A 26,688-nucleotide genomic window follows, 5' to 3' on the forward strand; every position below is an offset into this window, starting at 1 on the left:
TTAAATGGCAGTCCTTTATTTTAAGAGTATATTGTTTCATATTTTTATCCAACACTTGTTTATGTCCCAGGCACTATGTTGGAGGCGATTGCTGAGCAGAATAGACACGTGGGCCCTGATGCCGTGGGACTGAGACTGTGGGGGAGGCAGTCGGGCAGGAGAGGTTGGGAGGAGTCCTCGGAAGGGAGGAAGGTGTGCTGGAGGTTAGCAGTGGGTGAGGACAGAGCAAGGGCAGCCACGTGCAAGGAGTAGCAAGCTGGACTGTGGTCCCCAGGCGGGATCCAGGACCACTATAATAAGGAATTAGAATTTTTCAGCTAAGTGGAAAAACCTGAGTTTTTATAAATTCACAAAGACTTGTTAAAGTTTAAGATTTCTCTCAGAATTGCTAACAATAGCCTGTTTGCTGCCACCCTTCAGTTCATGATACATCTCCAAAAAAATCAGCTTGCTTCTAAGCAGCCCAGCTGCAGCCTGGGCCCGGGCCTTTCCCACCCGCTCCAGCAGCCTCGCTTCTAGGCTAACCCTCGCACACAACTTTTGAGAAAGCTTACTTTGACCTGGAAATAAGGAAACCTCAAAGGAAGAGTTAGCATATTTGAAAGCAAGTAAAGCTGAAGCTATGAGCTTCAAGGTCTAAGCTGAGAGCAAAAGAAGGCCGGTAACTCCCTGGCCTGTCGTGTTTTTGTATTCTTTGGACTCAGAGTTGGAAAAGCCTGGGTCTGCGGGTCAGAGCCCTGGGAGTGAGCGCCGTAGCATACCAGTTACGTGACCCCAAGAAAATCACAGAACCTCTCCAAGCGTCAATTTCCACATCTACAAGATGGGGCCTCTCTTGCAGGGGGATTTTGAAGATGAGATGAAAGAAATTCTGTTGTGCAGGTACCCTGAAAACCATAAGCACGATTCCAGTGCCAACTGTTATAGCCAATGTGCTTCTGGCATTTTAAGTCACAGATGTAGGTCTTTCCATGGGTCCTAAACTTCAGATCTTTGTGCCCAAACATAATGCATTGATGTTTGACATTTTGCCGGGTTCTAGAAAGTTCTGTCCTTGGCCCTAGCTGTAGGCTGCAGAGCTCAGTGAGACCCTTTTAAACCTCCCCCAGGTCTACCTGTGGCCTTGCTCCCATGAGCAGACCAGCCTCCGAATCTCTGAGCAACTGAGGCTGCATGTGGAATGGGGCTGTCAGGGCTGTATGGGTCACCCTGGGGCTGTCTAGAGGACAGTCCAGGTTCTTACCCGGCCCAGGAATTCCAGATGGAGCCAAACCGGCTCTGTCAAGTGAGACTCCAGGGGACCCGTGGTTGGAGCTGGCAGGAACCTCTCAGGATTAGAGCAATTCAGAACGAAGCTTTGGAGGCACCAAGCGCTGGGGTCGAATTCTGTTTCTGGCACCACTTGCCGGCTGTAGGTCCTCACCATGGTCACCCCTTCTCTGACCCTCCTGTGTGGGAGGCACAGGAGCCCTTCATATAGAGCAGTGTTAGGGTTAAGAGACGTGAGATGCATAAACGCTGACACCTTAAAGCGCTCAGCAAGCCTCCTTCCAGCAGGAGCTCATCTGGCCAGGTGGTAAATTTGGTGCATCTGTTTTGTGCGGCCCACGCCATGTTTTGCAGAGTGGGATCATTTACTTAAAAGTCCCAGTTTTCTGATTTTTCTTGAGAATCAGTTGCTATAACATCCTGGCCCACATTCATTCATGGCCACAGCTGGCAGGAGCCGAGCAGCAGCTGCCCCTTGGTCAATCCTGATGGCTCCGGACTCCATGCGGCTTGCTGTTGTGCCATATCCAGCCTGCTTCCCAGGTCTGTCCCCAAGGGTTCCTCTCGGTTCTTGAGCCTGCAACTCCAACGCAACTGCAGAGGCAGCTGATGAAAGTCTGAACATGGAATCCAGCCGTGTCTGTCTCATCCCTGACGGGGTGTGCTGGGCTGTGGGATATGAAATGACTTTGCCCTTTTCCCCCAGGAACTATGAAAGCAGCCCTTAGGAAGGCAAAATTGTGTTGCAGTTGTGCTGCTCCTCCCCTCCACAGACAATAAGAGAACAGGAAACCACATTGCCTTCTTATTGGAGGCACAGCCCTCCTAGGCAGCTTCGCAGCTAAGTTCTGACACAATCTGTGTGACCTTTGGCAAGTTTCTTAACCTCTCAGTCTTATTTTCTGATCTATAAAGTCAGAATAATAATGCCAACGTCGCTGTTGTTGTGTGGACTACATCATATTGTGACATGCCTGTCCTATGGCCTGGCGTGCGGTACGTGTTTTATACCTATCAGATTCCTTCCAGGGGACGACCAGGAAAAGGTTATTTATAAACTGACTACCAGGATATCATTAAAACCAGAAGCTTTGAGGGGTACTTAAAACTTGTAGATGACATAGCAAACATTTAAGCTTCTAAGTGTTAAAACGATCTCTAAACAAATGCATATGTCCTACTTCAGGTTATATTTTAACTTGTTTAAATTTTATTTCAGTTTTGAAACCTTTGACGTGAACAGCTTTGAACAATTTTGCATCAATTACGCTAATGAAAAACTGCAACAACAGTTTAACATGGTAGGTGACCTTTCTACCTTCTTAACTAGTTCTCAGCCGTGTGTGCGTGCGTGTGTGTTGTGTGTGTGTGTGTGTGTGTGTGTTCATGGAAAGAGGCATTTTTCCTTTAGGTTTTGAATTTTTATGCAAGGAGCCTCATGCTGGGTCACTACACCACCTTGTGGCCAAATCTTGAAATCACACCCTCTCATCTATTTCATCTATTTTGAACCACCTGCCAAACACGTGAGCCTTGCTGCCCTCCTTGGATACAGACCCTCTGTGCAGCCGGAGAAAACCACTTAGTTGGTTGCCTGAGACCTCCACTTTCTTTCTAGCCTGTCTGCCTTTGCAATTGCTGCTTTCTGTGCCTTAACCCACCATCTCCTGTTTTTCCCCATTGCTTTATCTTCATCTGCCAACTCCAGCATGCCTTTTGAGATCCAGCTTCCCTGAGAGCCTTTTGTGACACCTCCTGGCCTCTCCCTGTGTGCTTCCTTATCACAGGCTCATCACATGGAATTATTATCATTTGCATGCATGTCTCCAAATAGACTTGGTCACCTGGAGAGGCTGGGACTGGCATTCTTTGTCTCTCTCAGCCCAGTGCTTATCTCGGTGCATGCAGCACTAAACAGCAGATGGCCGATGGATTATGGGAATGAGTTTCTCCAGCCTTAATTTAGAACAAGACATATATGGTACCTTCCTAACTACCGCTAAGATCAAATGTGTCTTCCCATGGAAACAGACAGGAGCTGGATTCCAATTTTTTTCCCCACTGGGAAGATTTATTTATTCAAAAGACATGGAGTACATATTGTGTATACCAGATAAGTTAATTGCTGAGATAGAGAGATGAATAAGGCAATTTTTAAAACGTTGACTAAATGCTACTCGTGGCTGTTTTGGCATTTGTTATTGCTATGTGTGTAAAATACAGTTTTAACCTCTTAAGTAGTTTTCCTAAATGCAGGAACTATATTGAATTCACTTTTGAATCCCCAACAGTACTGATGCCTGTCTGTTCCTAACAAATCAATGAAATTAAAAGTTGATTGGATATCATTCTGCAATTGGCTTTACCATGAAACTACTCTCAAGTTTTTATAATTGCCTCCTAAACATTTGTATTTGGCTCTGTTTCTGAAAAGCCATGAAATTTAAAATGCTTTTTACTAACTCACATTTTCCTTTTAGCTTCCATCCTAAATTTCAGCTACATGTTCATAGGAAGAATTTTGATTCCAGTTCGTAATATAAATCACACTTGAATATCCTAACAATTACTTCAGGGAAAGGCTATACCTTTGTTAGTGTTCAGTCTTATTCTCCCTCAGAACCCCTGAGGAAAAATAGCATGATGTCTTGGAGAGCGTGGGCTTTGGCTCAAACTAAATTGGGTTTGAATCTCAGCTCTACCACCTCCTCCCTCTGGGACCTTGGGCTCTCTGAGCCTCTGTTTCCATGTTTTAAAAATGAGTCATCATTACACATTGTATGCATGTGTCAAAATAGCAGATCTACCATGTAACTATGTACAGCTATTATGTATCAATTTTAAAAGAGTCAATATTGTGAGAAGACCTAATATTGAATCCTACTCAGAAGTTTCTTTTTTTAACCCAGAATTAATATATAAGCATTAAATTTCATTCCATTATAAATTTTTTTTTCTTTAGCATTTGCAAGGCTTTCCTGGAAGTTTAACATTAATAACTCCAGCTGAGGTTTATTCCAAGTACCTATTCAGGATATCTCACCTGAAGTCAGCCTCTCTGTGGCTGCTGTCCTGTCCCCTGGCTGCAGTGCCGTGCTGCTCCCCCACAGGTTCACCTTAACCACAAAGTGACACGTGTGCAGATGCCTTACCAAAAATCACAAGTCAGAGGCTACAATTCTATTTTTGCTTTTCTCTCCTCTCCTGTTCCTCTTCCTCTTCCACTTCCTCCTCCGTCTCTTCTTTTCACCTCTTCTCTTTTTCCTGAGTCATCTGTCAATGTGTAGATCCTCCCAGGATGGGTAGTACCTTCCGTTTTTGGCACAGAAAACTTTGGTTAGGACTCTCCTGGTCACCAGTCCCCCTCATCTGCTGCCACTGTCCCCTGCACCTAATGCCCCAGGAAGCTCAACAGTAGCAAGTGTAGAAGTGCTGGCACCACCTTCCCCTCTCAGCCCGCTTACCCTCCACGTGACTTTCTGTGGTCAAGCCATGCCACAGACCCCGTGTCCTGAGCCTGACGTTCATCCTGACCTTTCCCCTTCTCATCCTCCTCCCCAAGTCCCAGCCACCAAGAGCATCGGGCTGAATAGTTGTTGGCCTTACTCCCTCCGGTCTTGTCCTCTTCTAAGCCATCCCCCAAGTCTCATCTTAACCCCTCCACCCTCCAGTGGCTCCTCACTGCTCCTAGAGAAAGGCCATAGGCCCAGAATTCTCTAGGGAGGGCGTGAAGGTCTAGTGTGATCTGACTCTTTGCCGCCGCATTGCCTCCTGTCCTGTTTTTTCTAACCTGCTTGAGGTGCGTTTCTCAAGCGTCCATTGAGCTTTCATGTGGTTCCCACTGGGATTCCTCCATGGGAGGCTTTTCTTGATGCCCACCAACCCCCCCACCCCGACCTGCCAGCCAAACTTCCTTTCATCCTCCATGGTAAACCTGAGTACATCCTCTGGGAAGAATACTTACTGCCCGAATAGGTAGAGCACAAAGACCTCTAAGGAGTGGGCTTCTCCCACTGGCCCTGCAACTAGCATTCTCAGGTAGCTGGCACCACCCAGCCAGGCTGCATTAGGCCAAAGAGGCTGGATTTGTCCTTGGATAGCTGCTAGCGGGAGGGGGCCCTAGGACCACACTGAGTACCATGTGGTGCTGGTGGTGACATAGGCTGGCCCAAGCCACATTCTAGGAGATGGGGACCCACTCAGACCAGGTGGGAAGATGACAGCTAGACCTGCTTTAGGAGCTCTGTGGTATTGATCATCGTATGGACGTGGTCTGTACTTTAGCGTCCTCGTGTTTGAAAAAAAACATTACAGATCAACTGTTTACGTTTTCCAAATGCTTATGTCCTGCTCTTTGGAAACACATTTTAATATTCTGTTTTACTTTCTGTATTAACTTTGGATTCCCAGCATGTCTTTAAACTGGAACAAGAAGAATACATGAAGGAAGATATCCCTTGGACTCTGATAGATTTCTATGACAATCAACCGGTTATTGACCTGATTGAAGCAAAAATGGGAATTTTGGAGTTACTGGATGAAGAATGCTTGGTAACTTTTAAGAGTAATTGTTTTTCTCAACTTTTAAGTAGTAACAGATGAGCATGTTGCAGAGCAATTTTTTTTTTTTTTTTTTTTTTTTTGAGACGAAGTTTCGCTCTTGTTACCCAGGCTGGAGTTCAATGGCACGATCTCGGCTCACCGCAACCTCCGCCTCCCGGGTTCAGGCAATTCTCCTGCCTCAGCCTCCTGAGTCTCTGGGATTACAGGCACGTGCCACCATGCCCAGCTAATTTTTTGTAGTTTTAGTAGAGACGGGGTTTCACCATGTTGACCAGGATGGTCTCGATCTCTTGACCTTGTGATCCACCCGCCTCGGCCTCCCACAGTGCTGGGATTACAGGCTTGAGCCACCGCGCCCGGCCGCAGAGCAATTTTTTTGAAGTGTGCTCGTAAGGTCCTGATGTTTACCCAATTGGTTGGATATTAATGCTGGGACGGCATCCACAGCAGGGACCCCAGAGGGCCTGCCGGGCCTCCCGCCTCGGCCTGTGTAGACCACCCCTGGGGAGCTGCACCACCTCTTAGGTAATGTCCGACACGGAGGTGGACTCCAAAGCTGTCCCAAGGTGTATGTAGAAGTACGCACGGAAACAGCGGGTGACTCCACTCCAGTTGTCGGTGACTAATGAGAATTGAGTTTTCTTTTATATCTTGGTTCTTGTGAGTCATCAGCTATAGCTGAAAGATCAACATCATATGATTCACCGCAAGAGCTCTCTAGGAGTTTTCTTACCATTTCCCTCTGGGAAACTCTGAAGTGGGCAGCCTAGCAGTGTCTCTCATGGGGCCACAAGAACAAATAATCCCTAGGAGAGTAGTAAAGTTTTGGGGTTAAAGGATTTTTTTTTTTTTCTGTGACGGAGTCTTGCTCTGTCACCCAAGCTGGAGCGCAGTGGTGCGATCTCAGCTCACTGCAACCTTCACCTTCTGAGTTCAAGCAATTCTCCTTGAATCAGCCCCCGAAGTAGCTGGAATTATAGGTGCATGTCACCAGGCCCGGCTAACTTTTGTATTTTTAGTAGAGATGAGGTTTCCTTCTGTCTAATAAAAATTGCGTGTATCAAGAACAAATTTCTCAACTAGCTTAGTACAAGGAGATATGCCCTTATTTCAAGGAGTGAGTAAATTAGGAAGTAAAACAAAAGCTATTTTCCTGAGTTAGGGGAAGGGGAGGACTCTATTCAGGTGGCAGTCTTTTCCCATTCACCTGTGAATAAAAGTCATGTTTGTGTCATGGAAGCCACACTCTTTTTTCCTGAACCTTTAGACTTCTTGGGGAAGAAATAAAATACTGCCTATTTCATAGAAATAAAATTCTTCGTTCTAAAGTCATTCTATGACTGTTTCTATTTAAAGTTTTGTTCTTCTAAAGGGACATTGATGTATCCATTAAAATATCACCTCAAATACCCCAGAAATATATCTATAATTATTATTTGTCAATTAATAATAATTTTTAAAGTACCCTAAAGATTAAGATCAAGGACAAATTAATGCCTAAAGTTGCTTTTTAAAAAGCCTCTAAGGCCAGGCACAGTGGTTCATGCCTGTAACCGCAACACTTTGGGAGGCCAAGGTGGGTGGATCATCTGAGGTCAGGAGTTCGAGACCAGCGTGGCCAACATGGTGAAACCCCATCTCTGCAAAAATTAGCTGGGCATGGTGGCAAGCACCTGTAATCCCAGCTACTTGGGAGGCTGAGGCAGGAGAATCGCTTGAACCCGGGAGGCGGAGGTTACAGTGAGCTGAGATGCTGCTGTTGCACTCCAGCCTGGGTGGCAGAGCCCGACTCCATCTCAAATAAATAAAAATAAATAACATTACATAAATAAATAAATAAATAAATAGCCTCCGATTGAGAGCAGTTAACTCTAAGGTGCCAAATCATCTTGGTTTCTTAGACTTAGTGCTTTTTCTTGCCTGTATGAATCTCTAGTTTTCTTACTTGCTACTTGGTTTATTTTTCTTTTCCAGTTACCACATGGAACTGATGAAAACTGGCTTCAAAAGCTGTATAATAATTTTGTCAACAAGAACCCTTTGTTTGAAAAGCCTAGAATGTCGAACACATCCTTCGTCATCCAGCACTTTGCTGATAAGGTACTGTGAAGGTCTCCAGCAATGCTGTCTACCCAGAACCAGCACAGTCTCCAGAAGGAGTAGGCAGGCTGGGAACGTTTCTGGTCAGATTCAAGTCATGCTTACCATGTAGCTTTGATGAGTGTGTGTTTAACGGTTCCTGATTTGTTTTTATGACAAAATACCTGAGTTTCAACTGTGCTACTTTAAAGATGAATGTGTTGTTAGAAGACCTCACTTCTGGTTTTTAATTTCTTGTGAATTTATTAACCTCTTAGCAGTTTGTTTTCTGTATGAAGTTGTGATAATCAAGACAGCATAATTCTTTCCTATGATGAAAGCCGTATCTTTTTCTGAAGTTCTTTTTGATTAAACTGTACTGCATTGTGATGGTAACCTAGGTTAACTCAAGATGATGATGGGTTTTCTAGGTTATCTTTGTGCTTTTTTCATCTTTTGTATCTTTTTTCTTCTTTATAGGTCTCCTTTTTCTTTTTACTAAACAAATGTTACTTTTCTAAAATGAAAAATTTTTGTTAACGTCACATCACTGAAAGCTTAGAAATCAGAAGGTAAAAATTGCCATAACCACCTGGCCTGCATGCACATTCTTACTTGTTTTCCTTTCTTAAGGGAGCTCGTACCTCCTCCCATGTCTTGGTTGGGTGTTGCCCTGGTGGCCCAGCCTAGTGTTAGGGCTCATGGGAATGGCTCGTGCTTGTCTGTGTTTATTGCAGAGGCTGATTGTCAGAGCTGGTCACTCCTGAGTGACTGGTGGTGGAGGGAGGGGACAGAAACCTGGAAAGCTGTGATCTGGCAGAGTACTGTAAATATAGGATTGGCTGGGCATGGTGGCTCCCACCTGTAATCACAGAACTTTGGGAGGCTGAGGTGGGAAGATTGCTTGGGACCAGGAGTTTGAGACCAGCCTGGCCAACATGATAAAACCCTGTCTCTACTAAAAAATACAAAAATTAGCCAGACCTGGTGGTGTGCACCTGTAATCCAGGATATTCTGGTGGCTGGAGGCAGGAGAATCGCTTGAACCTGGGAGGCGGAGGTTGCAGTGAGCCGAGATCATGCCACTGCACTCCAGCCTGGGTGACAGAGTGAGATCCTGTCTCAAAAAAAAAAAGGAAAAAAAAGGATGGAGACAGCAAACCACCATGGCATGTATGTACCTATGCAACAATCCTGCAGGTTGCAGGATGTGCACATGTACCCCAGACCCCAAAGTACAATGAAAAAAAAAAGGGATAATATTTTAGTGGTTAGACTTTTTCAGATGGGTTCTTGAAAAGGTGCCTATGAAATGAATGATCGTATGTTAAATTGTATTTTCTATCTATTGTCTTATAATTTCAGCATTCTGGTCCCATGGGGAAAAGACCAGACTCCATAAAAAGCACATACAGGATTTCTTTCAAGGGTCTCTCTCTATAGGATCTAGTTTCTGTAATTCTCTCACCTGCCACTTCCACGAAGTTTCCCTTAAAAGAACTATGCAAGGACCGGGCGTGGTGGCTCACGCCTGTAATCCCAGCACTGTGGGAGGCCGAGGCGGGTGGATCACGAGGTCAAGAGATCGAGACCATCCTGGTCAACATGGTGAAACCCCATCTCTACTAAAAATACAAAAAATTAGCTGGGCATGGTGGCATGTGCCTGTAATCCCAGCTACTCAGGAGGCTGAGGCAGGAGAATTGCCTGAACCCAGGAGGCGGAGGCTGCGGTGAGCCGAGATCGCGCCATTGCACTCCAGCCTGGGTAACGAGAGCGAAACTCCATCTCAAAAAAAAAAAAAAAAGAACTATGCAGCATTTGGGCTGGATTACGGTTTGGTCGGAAGAATTCACACTCACTATGGAGTTAGATCAGGTTTTCTGGTTTTCAATCTCACTGGGGAATCAGGTCATATTGAATGCAAGGCAGCTTAGCTTAGATGTAGCAACTCAGCACATCTTCCCTTGGTCCCAGAGTCCCCAACAGAGACACCAGGTGCCTGTGACACTGTCCCCACGGATGCTCACCCAAATCAGGAAAGCTCTATATTTGCTACCTTTGCCTGTCTGTACTAGTAGCTCACACCACCACTCTGGAAGAATTTGTACAGCCATCCGTGTACTTCACTCACAAAGCAATATTTACAAACAGCCAGTATTCCTGGATCTTAACCTACCAGCAAGGACACTTCCTTACCTGGGGACAAAGCAGAGGCCATCCCCAGGGAACCTCTGCCTCTGGATTCCAGCACCCTCCAAAGCTTGTTTCCTCATTGTTGATTTTTAAAATTAATTTTAATATACCTTTTTAATTTATGAAAAATATATTATCACATATTAAGATATGCAACCCAGAGGCATGAACTAGGGGGGGTTGACTGTTTCAGCAGTCACTCTGAATATGCCATGATTTGAGGGATTTGAGAAGCCTTACTCATCAGAAAGGGCAGCATAGAGAGGTTTTCTAAGCCAGATTAGAGTGCAGATGTTTATCAACTCTAAATCTGACTCTGAGGGCTTGGTGGCTCTTAAAGGCTTGGTGGTCAGCTGGTCGGCTTTTCTTGTCTGTTTTTTTTGTTTGTTTGTTTTTGAGATGGAGTTTCGCTCTTGTAGCCCAGGCTGGAGTGCAGTGGCACGATCTCGGCTCACCGCAACCTCTGCCTCCCGGGTTCAAGCAATCCTCCTGCCTCAGCCTCCTGAGTAGCTGGGATTACCGCCATGCACCACCATGCCTGGCTAATTTTGTATTTTTGGTAGAGATGGGGTTTCTCCATGTTGGTCAGGCTGGTCTCAAACTCCTGACCTCAGGTGATCCACCTGCCTTGGCCTCCCAAAGTGCTGGGATTACAGGCATGAGCCACCTCACCCAGCCAGCTTTTCTATCCTTTCTACCATATTGATGTTGATTTAGGGAAAGGTATCTATTTGAACCCAATGAACACCACTGAGCTTCTTCCTCCTCCTGGTGGCTTCAAAGGCAAAGGGCACCCTAAGTAAGGTGTTCTTGTATGAATTGCACATACCACAGGGAGCAACTGGACCTCTGTGGCCAGAGGGAGCCGACAGGTGAGTGCAGAGTGATCAGCAGGTGGGTAAGAAATCCAGGTGATGGGAGAGAAGACACATTCCCAGCTTATACATAATGGTCTGCTGCCGTGACGCACAGAAACCAGACCTCTTTTTGTAAGACTGCCTTTATAGCCTTTTAATTAATCTTAAAAAAGAGATGGAACTTGCACTTAGGTGCTATCTTCTTTGGCTTCTTTGAGAATAATTAATTGCTTTCTCTGTATAGGTAGAATATAAATGTGAAGGTTTCCTCGAGAAAAACAGAGACACCGTCTATGACATGCTGGTTGAAATCCTGAGAGCAAGCAAGGTCTGTAAAGTCCTAGGGGCAACGAAAGTTATTTTATAATTGACATGGATCTAGATATATATAAGGAAAGAGTAAGGAGAGAGAGAGAGAGAGAGAGAGAGAGAGTGTGTGTGTGTGTGTGTGCGCGCGCGCGCATGTGTGTGTATGTGTGTGAGTGTGTGTGTGAGCTCTCTGAACAGTGGTAAGTTATAGCTCACAGATACAAAAAGATGATTATTTTAAAGCTCTACCATATGCAAAATCAGAAATCAAACATGCAGATGACAGGAAGGACAGCTAACACAATCATTAAAGAATCACAGTTCCAGCCAGATGTTGGTGGCTCATGCCTGCAATCACAGCACTTGGGAGGTGGAGGTGGGTGGATTGCTTGAGGCCAGAAGTTTGAGACAAGCCTGGCCAAAAAGGCAAGACCCTTTGTCTTCTAAAAATACGAAAAACTTTGGCAGGGAGTGGTGACACACCTGTAGTCTCAACTACTTGGGAGGCTGAAGTGGGAAGAATGCTTGGCTCTGGGAGGTGGAGGCTGCAGTGAGCCATGATGGCACCACTGCACTCTAGCCTGGGCAACAGAGCAAGACCCTGTCTCAAAACAAAATACGAAATTCACTCTGAGAGAAGATAAGACATTTAAAGAAATGACTGAAACAAGGCAGAACGTAGTAAGTGCTTTAAAAGAAGTACAAATACAAGATGAAGGTGGTTCAGAGAAGTTGGGATTAATTCATTCATTGTGAGGGGATGGGGCTGGAAATCATTTTAACAGATTCATGGGTAGGGTTTGGATCTGCAGGGATGAGAATGTAGAGTAGGAGGGAGGCGATTCCAGGTGGAGACACAGTGTGAGCCAGGCATGGAGGTGAGAATAATGTTCCACTTTCTGACACAGTGATACCCACGCAGAGCGATATCCACACAGAGATATTCACACACTTTTCTTCTCTGTTCCTATTCCGGGGGAAGAAGCCATGGGCTATCCCTAGGGAAGATGATCCTCTTGTGGAATTGAGATTTGGCTGTAGGCGGTGGTGAGGTTGTTTTCCGCCCACTAGTGTAGCTGGGTTGTTGTCACCATTTATGTGGCTTGTATGAGTGAGGACTGTGGACAGTTGCTTTTGGACCTTGAGATCCTCTCTGTTCTTTCCAGTTTCATCTCTGTGCCAGCTTTTTTCAAGAAAATCAAGTTCCTCCTTCTCCTTTTGGTTCAATGATTACAGTTAAATCTGCCAAGCAAGTCATCAAACCAAACAGCAAGCATTTCCGGACCACTGTGGGGAGCAAGGTACTGAGAAGGCGTTTGAGAGCAAGGGGGCTGAAGGCAGGGCCAGGCCCTGGGGAGCCAGGGCACTCAGACATGGACGGACGCTGAGACTCTTCCAATCTAACATGCGCACCACTGCAGAAAGTTCATCGTCGTCATCCTTCCACCTCCAAGGCAGCATGCACTGGAGCAAACCACACTTGTGCACAGTGGCATGGTTTATTAAGTTCTCCGCTGTTTGGGAGTATTAGAGAAGTGTTCTGTCCAGAACAGTAAGATATGCTGATAAACCACAGTCATGGACTGAAACCTTTCATAATAGATGTTTATGTGCGAAGTTAACTTTTCTTCCTATTGAGTAGCTTAACAAGGTTGGGTTGCTTTTTACCATGATGTAAGCAGTAAATTATTTCAGAGCCATGTTTGATATGTAGCTTTGTTTCCTAGTTCCGCAGCTCTCTGTACTTGCTCATGGAGACCCTCAATGCGACCACACCGCACTACGTTAGATGCATTAAGCCAAATGATGAGAAGTTACCCTTTGAGTAAGTGTTCTTACACGACACACGGTGAAGATGTGGGGAGGCAGTTTCTGCCATAAAGTTGGAGAATTTGCTTCCAATTGTCTTGAGCTGTACCCTGTTTCTAGTTTTTTTTTAATGATTCAGAACAATGCTGCCCTTTCCATAAAATGTTAGCCTCTCTGATTAAACCCCCTCATCTCCAGGGCTAAGCAAAAAGGCTAGATTTGAAAAAATCATACAACTAAAATTTTTGCAACTGCGCCAGAACCTTTTACTTGATTAAAAGAAGAATGACAGTGGCTCATGCCTGTAATCCCAGCACTTTGGGAGGCTGAGGCGGGCAGATCACGAGGTCAGGAGTTCGAGACTACCCTGGCCGATATGGTGAAAACCCCATCTCTACTAAAAATACAAAAATTAGCTAGGCATGGTGGTACATTGCTGTAGTCCTAGCTACTCGAGAGGCTGAGGCAGGAGAATTGCTTGAGCCAGGGAGGCAGAGGTTGCAGTGAGCCAAGATTGTGCCACTGCACACCAGCCTGGGTGACAAAGCAAAACTCTGTCAAAAAAAAAAAAGAAGAAGAATGAGATGTATGTTTGTAGAAGGACATAAAAGATCCAAAGATTTGTCCTCCCACATGATGGCATGAGGCATTAGGCTTGTTCTCAGGTGCCCTATGGAAGAGACCCAAAGTCTGTGAATGTAAGGTGTAAAGAGTCCCTTGTAGCTTACTAGAGCTGAAAGAGGCACCTGAAGGGGGATGCATTGTCTATGGAGGTGGGGAGTGTGTCTGTGGGTCACTAGATGGGTGAGACCTAAGCTGCAGAGCCACCTGCTGGGTGTTTTGTAAAGGAAATTTAAGCATCAGTGGGTGCTTGGGCCAGACAAGCTAGCACATTTCTTTCTACCTGGTTGTTGTTTGAAGCTCGACCCAAAGGCCAGTTCCCCCAGGGCCGTTTCCCTGCCACCTCCATCAGAGTCAGCTGCTCCTTTCTCTATCCCACTGCACCTTGCTGGACTGTTTTGCAGAGGGGCTATTTTTCTTGGTCATGCAACAGAAACTAATTAAGTCTCTACCGGATACTTGGCATGGGGCCACAGTCTAGGTAGGTCTGCTGTGCCTGTCTAGCGGCATATTCAGCAATTACAGTGCCTTAACACATGATAACATTGTCTCCTTTAAGATTTGACTCCAAAAGAATTGTTCAGCAGCTGCGAGCCTGCGGCGTGTTAGAAACGATTCGCATTAGTGCACAGAGCTACCCTTCCAGGTATGTTGTCCATCCTTGTTTTGGGGGGAAAATGCCCGACTTTAGAGCTGTGCTGAGAACCAAAGATATGGCTGCCATGGTTTTTGTCAGATACTTTCAGCCTCTGTAAAGTGCCCCCAAGATTTTCCCACTGCCCTTTGGGAAGTCCAGAAGAGGGTGAGAAATAGGCTTTGTGGGGGACAGAGACCACCAACACCTCCTCACCCCCTCACTGTATCTCAGCTGCTGATGGCGGCCCCACTGCTTCTCCGGGGTGCTGGAGAAGACAATGAATGGGAGAAGGAGGACAATCGCTGGGCAGACAGATGTGCTCAGTGTGTCTTGGTAGTGTCTCAGGCAGGTGGGGTATCAAAGATCAGTGCCATCATCCTCAGGACAGATTCTACCACCTGTGCCCTGTGATAACAGTGGCAGGTAAGGCAGCGGAGTCCGCAGACACAACATGCTTCCTCTGACTCGCCTGGCTTTGATCCCCTTTGATTTTCCAGGTGGACATACATCGAGTTCTACAGCCGCTACAGCATTCTCATGACCAAGCAAGAGCTTTCCTTCAGCGATAAAAAGGAGGTGTGCAAGGCGGTTTTACACAGATTCATCCAGGTCAGTTTCCCCACCTCTTGGGATCATGGTCTCCTTCCTGGAAGCACGTCTCCCAAATGTGCTGTTTCATCTTTGTGTTGGACTCTCAGGACTGTAATCATGAACACCTGAGAAGAAAGAAAAGGTGCCCCCAGCATTTACCTGCTAAGGAGACCATAGCAGAGCACTCCCTGGGCCATGAGTCCCCGTTGGGAATCCACATCCGAACCCTGGCCTCCCTAGTGTCCTCGTGTCCTGCTTTGTTCTCCCACGATCTAACCCCATCCTCTGTGGACCAGGCTGATAGGATATGGTTAGCTAGGGTGGTTGTTGAGTCACATGGCTCCGGCATGGTGCCCAGTGTGGATTGACGTCATTGCTGCAGTGATGAGGTGTGATGGGAAAGGGTGGGGAGTTCCAAGGTCCAGCAAAGGCAGTGGTGAAGAGAACCCAGAATGAAGACAGAAAACCAAACTTCCCCAGTGTCTTCTACTCTGATGTGGAGACCACGTGAGAGCAGCTGAGGTTCCCGGGAGTCCAGCTGAGAATCGCTGCACGTGACCCTCACTCGCCTTCTCACTCACAGATGGATTCCACAGCCTAAGTCCCATTTCTTCCTCCAGTGTGGCTTTAAACAACTCAAAGGATGCATTTCTAGATCACAATATGAATTTTTCTGCTCTAAATGGCAAAATAATAATATTTCTGTCACCTTTGAGTCCTTAAAGGTCTTTTCCAAATATTATGCTATAGAAAACCTGAAAGATTTTAATTCTGACTCCATCATTTTTCTCTTCCAGGATTCTAATCAGTACCAGTTTGGTAAAACCAAAATTTTCTTCAGAGCCGGACAAGTGGCTTATTTAGAGAAACTTCGACTGGATAAACTGAGGCAGAGTTGTGTGATGATACAAAAGCACATTCGTGGCTGGCTCCAGAGGAAAAAATTCCTCCGGGAGAGACGAGCCGCCCTGATAATCCAGCAGTACTTCCGGGGTCAGCAAACCGTGAGGTATGTTGGAATCAAGGAACACATGTGGAACTGTGGGTCTTTCTGTGCCGATCATCTCCAGGGGGAGCAGCCATCAATGACAAAGGACCTTTCTCCTGTGACCCAGGGTGCAGCTGTGCATGGGTCCCTTTTGTGGTCACGAGCGTTGAGGCAAGAAGGGTTCGTCTCTCAGAGGCAGGTAGTGCTGGCTCTGCCTGGTGTCTGCATGGTGAGCTGAGACCCAGGGCCCTGTAGGGAGGAAGCCCTGGTGAGGGTGTTAGTAAGGAGAGTCAGAGTTCCGGAAGCCCAGGGAGAGGCCCAGGGCCCCTTTCCTGTGGGAATTGAAAATGCCGAAGACCATCAGGGCCCTAGTGAAGATCCAAAGGACAGATGCCAAGAACAGCCAGCGACTACCCTGCCTGCAACGTTGGAGGGTGCACCATGGCAGAGGGGGTCCCTGGCAAGACCTGGCAGCAAACCCATCACACAACCCCTGAGGAGGAAGGCTACAGCGGCCCCAGCCGAGCAGAGGGTTGAGGGGAGGGTGGTCTACCAGCTATGCCGATCCCACCCGCCTCGGGGGTCCTGAGAGTCCACACGACCCTGCTAGCCCACTGAAGGACCAGGGTCATTCCGGGACTTCCTGGGCTTCGGTGTACCTGCTGGAAAGCATGAGACCAGGGTGCTCCTGGATAAACTGTTTGTTTCTCTCTGCCCGTCCTGCTCCTTCCTTGGGATGCTGTGAGCATGCTTGAGAAGGCCAGCATTTAGGGTTAGGCTGCATCTGTGAGCCTGACTTCTTCCTGAGCTTGAGGCTGGCCTGTGGTGCCATCTGGCCTCTGCATGACCAGCGTGGACACAACGGCCAGGCTGCCTCACCCTCCCGTGCTTCCGGATCAGTGGATAACAGCAGTCTCTAGAGAAGGAAACCAGTTATCTTCCCCGCCAAGGCCGTGCTGCCTTTCCATGTGGGTCTCACCAGGGCCTGATCATCCTGCCCTGCTGGCCTCTTGCCTGTCTCATTCATTGCATCCCACTGCTGTCCCCAGGTTAGGCTCACGGCATCACCTGCCTTGCACTCTGATGGCACCATGCTCCACCTGCCACCTCCCTCCCATCTTCCTACGTCAGAGCCTGATTGAGCCACTGCTCTGCACCTGCCTTTAATCCATCTAAAGGCCCCTGTTTCCTACAGAATAGCATTCAGTCTCTGACGTGGTATTCAAAGCCCTCCATTGCCTGGGTGCATTCATAAGAATGGAAGCTCCATGAGGACAGGGACCACACTTGTTGGGTCATCCATACCTAGACCTAGCATGGTAGTTGTCATAGTAGGTGTTCACCAAATATATTTTTAAAATAACAAACGGTGCCCATCTATTTTTCTAACCTCACTGAAGACTGATATTCTTCATGCTTATTATTCTACGGATTCTGAAAAAACTCCTTCTCTGAGTATTTCAGGCACTGCTGGGCCTCCGTGCCTTTACTCGTGCTGATCCGTCATTCTGAAAGCCTTTTCTAGCCTCCACTATGTACAGACATCCTATTCCATCAAGGGCTGGCTCGTATCAGCTCTTCCCAAGCAGGATAACCATTTTTTCCCTTCTCACTTACACATCTTGTTAGTTGGAATTTTACTTTTTCTCTTTCTTGGCCATTTGTTAGTCTTTCTGTACATGAGGCTGTGAACTCTAAAGGCAAGAACATTATCTTCACCTCTAGTCATTTAGACAGGGGCAGCAAACTTTTGCAGTAGAGGACCAGATGATAACTATGTAAGGCATTGAGGGCTTGCAGTCTCTCCTGCTGCCATGCCATGAAAGCAGCCACGGGTGAGGTGTAAATATGGCTGTGTTCCAGTAAAGCTTGAAAATGGCAGGCAGCAGCCTGAGTTGGCCCACGGGCCATCATTTGCCAGCCTTGATCTGGAGGCTCCAGCATGATCTCCCACATGAATGAATGAGGACACGAATGAGCAAGTGCAGCGCCAGTGCACAGTCTCATTGTCATGGTCTCTGTGGGCACCTGAGTGGAGGTGAGTCGACTGGCCTGAATAGGAAGAGAGTGAAAGTTCCCATGTGGTTCCTCAAGGAGAGGGAACTGGGGATTGGCCTCGAGTAGGCATTAGGATAAACAGTCCCAGAGTTTAATGAGGAGAGGTGCAACATATTTGAACCTTCCTTACTAAACACATGCTAGCCAAGCCTGCAGCTCTGTTATGGAAGTTGATGCTCTGTGGATAACAGACTCACTCTTCATCCTTGTTAACCAAGGAAAGCTATTACTGCAATGGCCTTAAAAGAAGCCTGGGCAGCCATAATCATTCAGAAGCACTGCCGTGGATATCTTGTTCGCAGTCTGTATCAGCTGATTCGCGTGGCTACCATCACCATCCAGGCCTACACCCGAGGATTCCTGGCAAGGAGGAGGTATCGAAAGGTACAGCCAACCTCTCTGTAGAGGAGGGAAGGGTGTACGGGCCTTCCTTACTGAGAACGAAATAGGGCCCAGGGAGAGACTCCACTATGGGCAAACTCGCTTTGCACAAAATGTCAGCCAAGCCAGAAAGGAGATTCTGCCAGGTGCTGTGGCTCATGCCTGTAGTCCCAACTAACCAGGGAGCTGAAGTGGGAGGATCCCGAGAGCCCAGGAGTTCAAGGCTGCAGTGAGCTATGGTCACGCCAGTATACTCCAGCCTGTGTGGACAACAGAGGGAGATCCTGTCTTGAAATACACATATACACATACACACACACACACACCCCCAGAGGAAGATCCTGTCTTAAAATACACACACACACACACACACACACACACCCACCCCAGGAGGACTGATAGTTTCTCTTTCTCCCAGTTGGCCCCAAAGAAACCACACCAAAGGAAAGTATATTTTAGGCCAATAACGTGCAGGCTGTACCCCCAGCAGAACTCACCTAAAGCAGAGACTGAATGGGGAAAGGAACTTTAAAAGATCAGCACACTGCCAGCCCACAGACTGGAGAGAGCTCTCACAGCCAGATGGTGTGGGCCAGCGTGCTCCAGATGCAAAGAAACAAATTCAGAGTAATGTAAAATTGAACCAGTTTTGTACATAAGCTGTTCGAGATTGTTCTAGCACTGACTAATACAAAGCACAATGAGATGGCACTTTTAGAGGCAGCAGCTTCAGACCCAGAAAAGGGTGATGAGTTTCATATGGCAAAGACATAGTTTTCCTTTTTTCAAGGAGGCAGGAGAGCAGTAAGTGTTCACTTCAACATAGGGGTGTATGATCCATCCTGTGAGTGGATGGGAAAGGGGTTGAGATAGGACAAAAGTTTGGTCTCAGAGATTTCACCATCTCAATTTGGTCACTTCTGATGAACAAATTAAAAAGTTGTCCAAAGATACTTTAAAGCTGAAAACCTGAACAGTATATTTTGGGGGTTTCTTTCTGGCTAATTCCTGGAATCACCTTTTTTAAAAAAATATATTTATTTATTTTTGAGACAAGGTCTCACTCTCTTGCCCAGGCTGGAGTGCAGTGACACAGTCACAGCTCACTACAGCCTCATCCTTCCAGGCTCAAACAATCCTCCCATCTTGGCCTCCTGAGCAGCTGGGATCACAGGCATGAGACACCGTGCCCAGCTAATTTTTCTATTTTTTTTTTTCCATAGCAAATGGGTCTCTCTGTGTTGCCAAAGCTGGTCTAGAGCTCCTGGGCTAAAAGGATCCTCATTCCTCAGCCTCCTGAGTAGCTAGAACTACAGGTACATGCCACCAGACCTGGCTAATTTTAAAATTTTTTTGTAGATATGAGATTTTGCTATGTTGCCTAGGCTGGTCTTGAACTCCTGGCCTCAAGTGATCTTCCCTCCTGGGCCTCCCAAAGCTCTGGGATTACAGATGTGAACTATAGGCCCGGCCCTAGTACAACTGCTTTGATGCTGAATATGGCAAGTATCTTTCTGAAATAACTAGTCTCTGCAAAAAAAAAAAAGAAAGTTATGGCGGAGACCGATTTCTTGGGACACAGGTTTCTCATACCATTTTTTACAACAATAGCAAGGCTGTTTTTCTGCATAAAGACCTTCCTGGAGATGAGGGGGTTCTAGTATGAGAGTGTCTGTTGATACACATCTGCTACAGGTATGCTTTGGTTATTGTTTGAAAAGTCTAGGTGTGATACAGCTCTGCAGATTGGCAAGAAGAAACTCATTTTCTACACTGTGGCAGTTACATCTTCCAGCGTTGGAGGTGTTGGTTAGAGGAGGAGCTGGGGTCCAGTTTATATTTCACAAAATCTTGTTTTAAAGATGCTGGAAGAACACAAGGCCGTGATTCTGCAGAAATACGCACGGGCGTGGCTGGCCAGACGCAGATTCCAGAGTATCCGACGATTCGTGCTCAACATTCAGCTTACTTACAGGGTCCAGCGTTTGCAGAAAAAGTTGGAAGATCAGGTTGGTGCTCATAGTGCATCTTTTATGTCTATGTTTTCTTACATGGGTGTATTTTGTTCTGGAGCAGTTTCTTAACTGTGCTGTTAATATGTATGCCCATGTTAGGAGGTTCACACAGTTTACGTGGACCCCGTGAGCTAGGAAACAGAAGTACACTGTGAAGAGTTGCTGCTTGTGGTGGCATAGGTTGTATACTGCACAAGTGCGCCTACCTCAGATAGCAGGTGGGGCTGAAATCCAGCCTGCCTCCACTTACCAAGGCAGGTGTCCCTGTGTGAAGCTGTGCTGCCTTGAAGCAAAGATACCTCCTAATTTGCTCAAAGATGCTGTCTGCATGCCAAGCATGCTGCCATGGGATTGTATCAGCTCAAAGGAGCTGCCAGTTCTAATTTTCCCACAGGTGCCTTAGGGTCTGGCTGCAGCCCTGCCTAGTTTGGGAAGATTCTCCATACCATTCCCACTGGTAGGAAAAGAAACATCCATATGCTCTCAGCTGGTGGGGAGGGCTATGGAACACACAATGTCCACATCCATAAAACTCACTCCCAGGCCTGTCTCAAATAATCCTGAGGCTCTCCTAAGGTGAGCTTTAAACTTAGCCCTAAGCTATACCACAGGGCTCTTGAATGAACGAGTGTGTGTGTGAACAAATAGACTTGGAGTCAGCTGGGTTTCCCTTTTTTGTGCTGTTGTGTAACAGGCCTGCATGCTACACAGTTTGTGCAGAATAGCAATTAAAAATAGCCGTGGCCAGGCCGGGTACGGTCACTCACACCTGTAATCCCAGCACTTTGGGAGGCCGAGGCGGGCGGATTACCTGAGGTCGGGAGTTTGAGACCAGCCTGACCAACATGGAGAAACCCCATCTCTACTAAAAATGGAAAATTAGCCAGCATGGTGGCACATGCCTGAAGTCCCATCACTCAGGAGGCTGAGGCAGGAGAATCGCTTGAACCCGGGAGACAGGTTGCAGTGAGCGGAGATTGCACCATTGCACTCCAGCCTGGGCAACAAGAACGAAACTCCATCTCAGAAAAAAAATTGCCTTGGCAATGCCTGGCCAGAGTCCTGATGCTGCCTGAGCTCCGTTTTAGGTGTGTTAGTTTGCAGGACTGTCACAGCAAAGTATCATTGACTGGGTGGCTTAAACAACAGAAGTTTACTGTCTTACAGTTTTGGAGGCTGGTGGTCCCATATCAAGGTATTGGCAGGGTTGGTTTCTTCTGAGGCCTCTCTCCTTAGCTTGTGGGTGACTGCCACCTCTCTTTGTCTTCACATGGTCTTCCCTTCATGTCTGTGCCTGTGTCTTAATCCCCCCTTCTTCTAAGGATGGCAATCATATTGGAGTAGGGCTCACCCTGAGGGCTCGTTTCACTCAATTCCCCCTCTAAAGGCCTGCCTTCAAATATAGTGATATTCCTAGGTTCAGAGGTTAGAACTTCAACAAACAAATTTTTTTTGGGGGGGGCAAAGTTTGGCCCATAACAGTAGAGTTGTCCTGGTTCTCCAGGACTGGAAATGTCCCACATTAAAATAGCCACCAGTTTGGAAGACATGTACCCAGCAAGATCTTGCCATGCTGGTTTCACCATGGAGAAGATCAACAAATGTCAGTGCAGTGATAAGTGTGATCAGTGTAAAGCAACTGCTCAGATTTGGATTCCGTGTCAAAGGCCGTGAGAATTAAATGGAACAGCATCTCTTTTTGGATAAACGTCTAAACATCTGGATTTTCTTTTCTCTAGAACAAAGAAAACCATGGGCTGGTGGAGAAGCTGACCAGCCTGGCTGCTCTTCGAGCTGGGGATGTGGAAAAGATTCAGAAGCTGGAAACAGAGCTAGAAAGAGCAGCCACCCACAGGCAGCATTACGAGGAGAGGGGGAAGAGATACAGGGATGCCGTGGAAGAGGTCAGCCATGGGCTTGTGAGCCGGGAGGGAAAGACACGGACTCTCTGTGGAAAAGAGGAGCCCTGCAGGCTTTTCCTATGAAGCGGATTTCTGCAGAGCACATCGGATTTTGCTTTCAACTTCCATTACCAAAGGGAGCCTCCCTTTTAGGAAAAGCGAGATCAGCTCATTCAAGTCTAGGGGAAGGGAGGGGGTTAATAATTAGAAATGCAACATAGGTTTTCTTTTTCGAGTTTTGCAAAGTGATGAAAGGCCCAAAGAGCTCTGGCTGGCCCCTTCCCTTTCTTCCAGATGACCTTAGTCCCCTGTGACTTGTCCTTAAGGTCTCTGCCCTGGAAACATCTCCCCCTGAAAAGCAGTGCAAAGCTAGGGTAGGGTTTTCATCTCCAGTGTAGTGAAAAGAGCAGTCAATGTAAAAACCAGATGCCCCAGATTGAAATCTTGCCTTTGGCTGGCTGGACAGCCTTGGCTAAGTCTATTACCCTCTCTGAATTTTAGTTTCCTCATAAAAAAATGAGAGTAACCAAAAAGGGCTGACAGAATTGTTGTGAGAATAAAATGGTCAGATGAAATACTTTAGCCAAATGCCTACAGTGAGTCCCTGCAAAAGTGTGAGCTAGTTTGTTCTAGGAAGGTGGTCTTTATTACCATTCACGCTGCTGCCTTTTTTTTTTCTTTTGTTTTTTGAGAGGGAGTCTTTGTCACCCAGAGACACAGTGGCATGATCTTGGCCCACTGCAACCTCTACCTCCTGGGTTCAAGCGATTCTCCTCCCTCAGCCTCCTGAGTAGCTGGGATTACAGGTGCCTGCCACCATGCCCAGCTAATTTTTTGTATGTTTAGTAGAGGTGGGGTTTCACCATGTTGGCCAGCCTGGTCTGGAACTCCTGACCTCAAGTGATCCGTCTGCCTTGGCCTCCCAAAGTGTTGGGATTACAGGCGTGAGCCACCGCACCTGGCCTCTGCTGCCTTTTCAAAGTCTTAGCACCCAGGTTTGGTAGCTTGGAGGCCCAGAAGACATCCCTTTGCCCTCCCCATGACCCGGTACTGGGTGTACCAACACTGCTACGGTGGGCATTAGCAGCTGCCTGTCACCATCAGTCAGTACCATGGGGCCTGCTGCCAGCCCAGCAGACACTTTACCAGGAGAAATTGAAATGGTAGGAATTCTGCTGTGCTCACACATCCTTCCTGAGTCATAACAATTGCAAAGTGTGAATCCCCTGTACGCCATCAACTGCATAATCATAGCATATTCGATATATAAAGTCCCCTGGCTACTGAGAAGCTCTGCAAAAGGAAGAGGTATGTCCTTGACATCAAGGAGCCTCTGGATGTATCCTTTCTCCTTGTTTCAGCCCTTGCTTGCCGGGTCAGGAATAGTGTCACCTTTGAAGCCACATTGAGCCCTTGCATGTGGAACTAATGGCAGCATCTTACAGTGGGCTGGTCCTGGCTGTTATCTAGGGACAGGAGCTGAGAAAAAATAAACTAATTTAAGAATATACATCTTTTGCCAAGGCAATGGTGACAACTTGAAGTGAGGTTTTCAAAAAAGTTTGCTTTTCCCCCTTCCCTCTGCCAGAAATTGGCAAAGCTTCAGAAGCATAATTCAGAACTGGAAACAGAGAAAGAAAAAATACAGCTGAAGCTTCAAGAGAAGACTGAAGAGTTGAAAGGTAAAGCTCCGGGGGCTTATAAATCCAGACATTCACTGATTTGCCACTCAGTAAACAGTATTGGGGGTGACCAGTTTTAGAACCAAGGCCCCTGGCGAACACTTGGTTTAGTGAGACAGTTTTCACTCCACAGGGAATAACTACATTTAAGTCATGGTAACTTTGCCCTACAGATTCATCTATTTTATTTCCATCTTTTGTCAGACAGCACAGCAGTTCCTCTCTGGGCCTCAGAACCTCCTGGACCCTTTGCAAAGCACAGGTGGTCAGACCATGAGCCCAGAGCTTTTGCATCAGAAAATGGGTGTGTGTGTGTGTGTGTGTGTGTGTGTGTGTGTCTGTGTGTGCACATGGGTGTGTGGTGGTGTCAGAGGTGGTTCAGACATCTGTAATTTAGAAAACCTGTATGGTGATTCTGATGTACTATCAGGGTAATGCCGCGGTCATGTTGGGTGCTTGCCAAAGATTTGCAGAAAACATTTCAATCTGTGAGAGTTAGTTAGCCAAAGTGACACCTGTGTCCTCTGCCACTGTCCTGCCCTGAGTGAAGGGCAGACCCTGGAACCAGTAGGTGTCACTTCCTTTAGGGGTGTGGCACAGCTATGCTTAGCCTCGCTCCATCCATTTGGGCTTTCCAGCTCAAATTCAACTTGACAGTACTTGCTGTATCTCAGAAGAGGCAACAGGCCACAGAGCCTGGCAGTCCCTGACCAGACGGGTTTAAATCACCGATCTCAGTGATCTTGTCTAGGGATCTCTTCCTAAAGCTCCAATGGGGGCAGCAGGGGCGTGAGGGTTCAGGCCTGGGATTCTACTCGCACCTCTGGCCCAGCAGATGGTGGATATGACAGGACCCAGGGGAGCGCAGAGCCCCGGGAGTTCTGGGCAGAGTGGGAGGGGCAAATGTTGATGAAGAGGGAGTAAACCACCTGAGACCAGGCACTGGGCAGGAAAGGCCGTGCAGGTGCTGACAGGAGCAGGGCATGCCCTCTCATTCCAATGCTGTGAGCCCTCCACCCTGTCTCTATAGGGCTGATGGTGTGGGCACAGGAGCCATGTGAAAGTCAGAGATGAACAGGGACAGGTCAGGTCTGGAGTGAACCTTGAACCTGAGTTAGGAAAGGGTTTCCCCATCTCCACCCTTTTTATTACAGCACACTCCTCTTGGGTAGTTGTTTTGGGGGTTCCCCCCCTAATTTCAAATAGAATTTCCCGCAAGGACGTTTAAATTCTCAGGAATATAACCTGAAAATTATATTCCTGAGACCATGTCATGTTTGGATAAGTAACTTTATATCCTCTCCCAAAAAGTCCATGATAACTTTCAACCGAATAATTATAAGCTGCTTATCCTGTGCGCCTCCCCCAACATGGCAAGCAGTGTTTTCTGAACAGCACCAACTTTTACCTATGCTTGTGACCTGTGACCCACGGATGCTATCAAATGGTATTTCCCCTTTTTGAGATTCCAACTTAACCTGAACATAACCCCCTTCCTTTTAGGAAGTAAATCACATTTGAGCAGCTTCTTTAGCTCATTTGCAAATGGCCCAAGATGGTAGGCACCAGAATTAAAGCCAATGCTTTTGGTTAATTGAAAGTTGAAGTTATATCAGATCGTGCTGGCTTCTTCTAAATTAAAGCTTGAGCACTTCCCCCAGTATTTCCTGGCTGCCTTACAACCTTCTGAAGCAGTCATTTTGATTCAGAAACATTTAGCACTATGTTAGGCAAACTACTAAACCATTGGCTTAGAAAAAAAAAAAGTAATTTGGAGAATTGCTATCGACACTACACCCCAAGTACCCCTTCTGGGGTGGGGCTCAGAGGCGAGGTAGAGCTCGATGATGAGATGTCAGCTCAGCACAAATAGAGACATCACCGTTGAAGAGGCTGCATTGCCGGTCTCCCATTTTGATGGCCCTGTGGCATATGGGTGTGTTGGGTATGTGGGGTTGTCACAACCACGGAATGTCCTGCCCTTCAGCCTGTAGACTTTGTGCTTATGACTCTTGTATTTCAGTGTTAACAGCTGTCTTTTTTTGTACTTCCTCTTCCCCAGATGAAGACAGACACTTAATTATTTTCTCGGTTATCACAGATGGTTCTCAGCTTTGCTTGCTGCCGCCCCACCCCCAGACATTTGGCAATGTTTGGAGACAATTTTGGTTGTCACAGCTGGAGCAGAAATGCTACTGGCTTCTAGAGGGTAGAAGCCAGGGATGCTGCTCAAAATGCTGCAATGCATGGGACAGCCCCTCTCCACAGCAGAGAGTTATCCAGCCCAAAGTATCAATAGTGCCAAGATTGAGAAGCCTTGTCACAAATGGATCATTTTCTCCCCAAAGGGTTTCTATTTATTTTTAATAATATTCATCGTCTCACAGCCAATATACCTATTTCAATAAATGACAGTCAGTCACAAATGATAAAAGCACTATAAATGAAACTATTGATAATTCCAACCTGACAGATTTGTGAGAATTATTATTTTGAAACCCTCTCATCTGTATTTCATGTTTATAAAAAATGATCTACATTCTCACTGTAAGCCCTGTTAGTAATAAACATCACATGATTGTTAAACTTAACATGAAACAATCAAGTTATTGATTTGGCAGACATATCTCAAAAAGCATTCTCTTTTTACAGAAAAAATGGACCACCTCACCAAGCAGCTCTTTGATGATGTACGAAAGGAAGAACAACAAAGAATGTATGGAATCTGGTTT

At 46.6% G+C, this 26,688-nt stretch overlaps 1 protein-coding gene across 4 annotated transcripts in view; it reads left to right on the plus strand.

The window, feature by feature from the left end:
- MYO5C (myosin VC) overlaps positions 1–26,688 on the plus strand; it is a 105,232-nt gene that overhangs the window by 34,790 nt on the left and 43,754 nt on the right. For 3 of the 4 annotated variants that reach the window (XM_017504615.2, XM_037729956.1, XM_037729957.1), the window contains 14 exons: positions 2,489–2,570; positions 5,680–5,820; positions 7,807–7,932; positions 11,209–11,292; positions 12,440–12,574; positions 13,001–13,098; positions 14,263–14,349; positions 14,838–14,949; positions 15,729–15,940; positions 18,196–18,361; positions 20,221–20,367; positions 22,113–22,277; positions 23,863–23,956; positions 26,609–26,672. In XM_017504615.2, coding sequence (XP_017360104.1) covers positions 2,489–2,570; positions 5,680–5,820; positions 7,807–7,932; positions 11,209–11,292; positions 12,440–12,574; positions 13,001–13,098; positions 14,263–14,349; positions 14,838–14,949; positions 15,729–15,940; positions 18,196–18,361; positions 20,221–20,367; positions 22,113–22,277; positions 23,863–23,956; positions 26,609–26,672 — 1,713 coding nt within the window. The remainder of the gene's footprint in view (positions 1–2,488; positions 2,571–5,679; positions 5,821–7,806; positions 7,933–11,208; positions 11,293–12,439; positions 12,575–13,000; positions 13,099–14,262; positions 14,350–14,837; positions 14,950–15,728; positions 15,941–18,195; positions 18,362–20,220; positions 20,368–22,112; positions 22,278–23,862; positions 23,957–26,608; positions 26,673–26,688) is intronic. The other variant, XM_037729955.1, reaches the window with a different exon arrangement.

Source organism: Cebus imitator, unplaced genomic scaffold (genome assembly GCF_001604975.1).
Source record: "Cebus imitator isolate Cc_AM_T3 unplaced genomic scaffold, Cebus_imitator-1.0 Scaffold325, whole genome shotgun sequence".
Taxonomy (NCBI): domain Eukaryota; kingdom Metazoa; phylum Chordata; class Mammalia; order Primates; family Cebidae; genus Cebus; species Cebus imitator.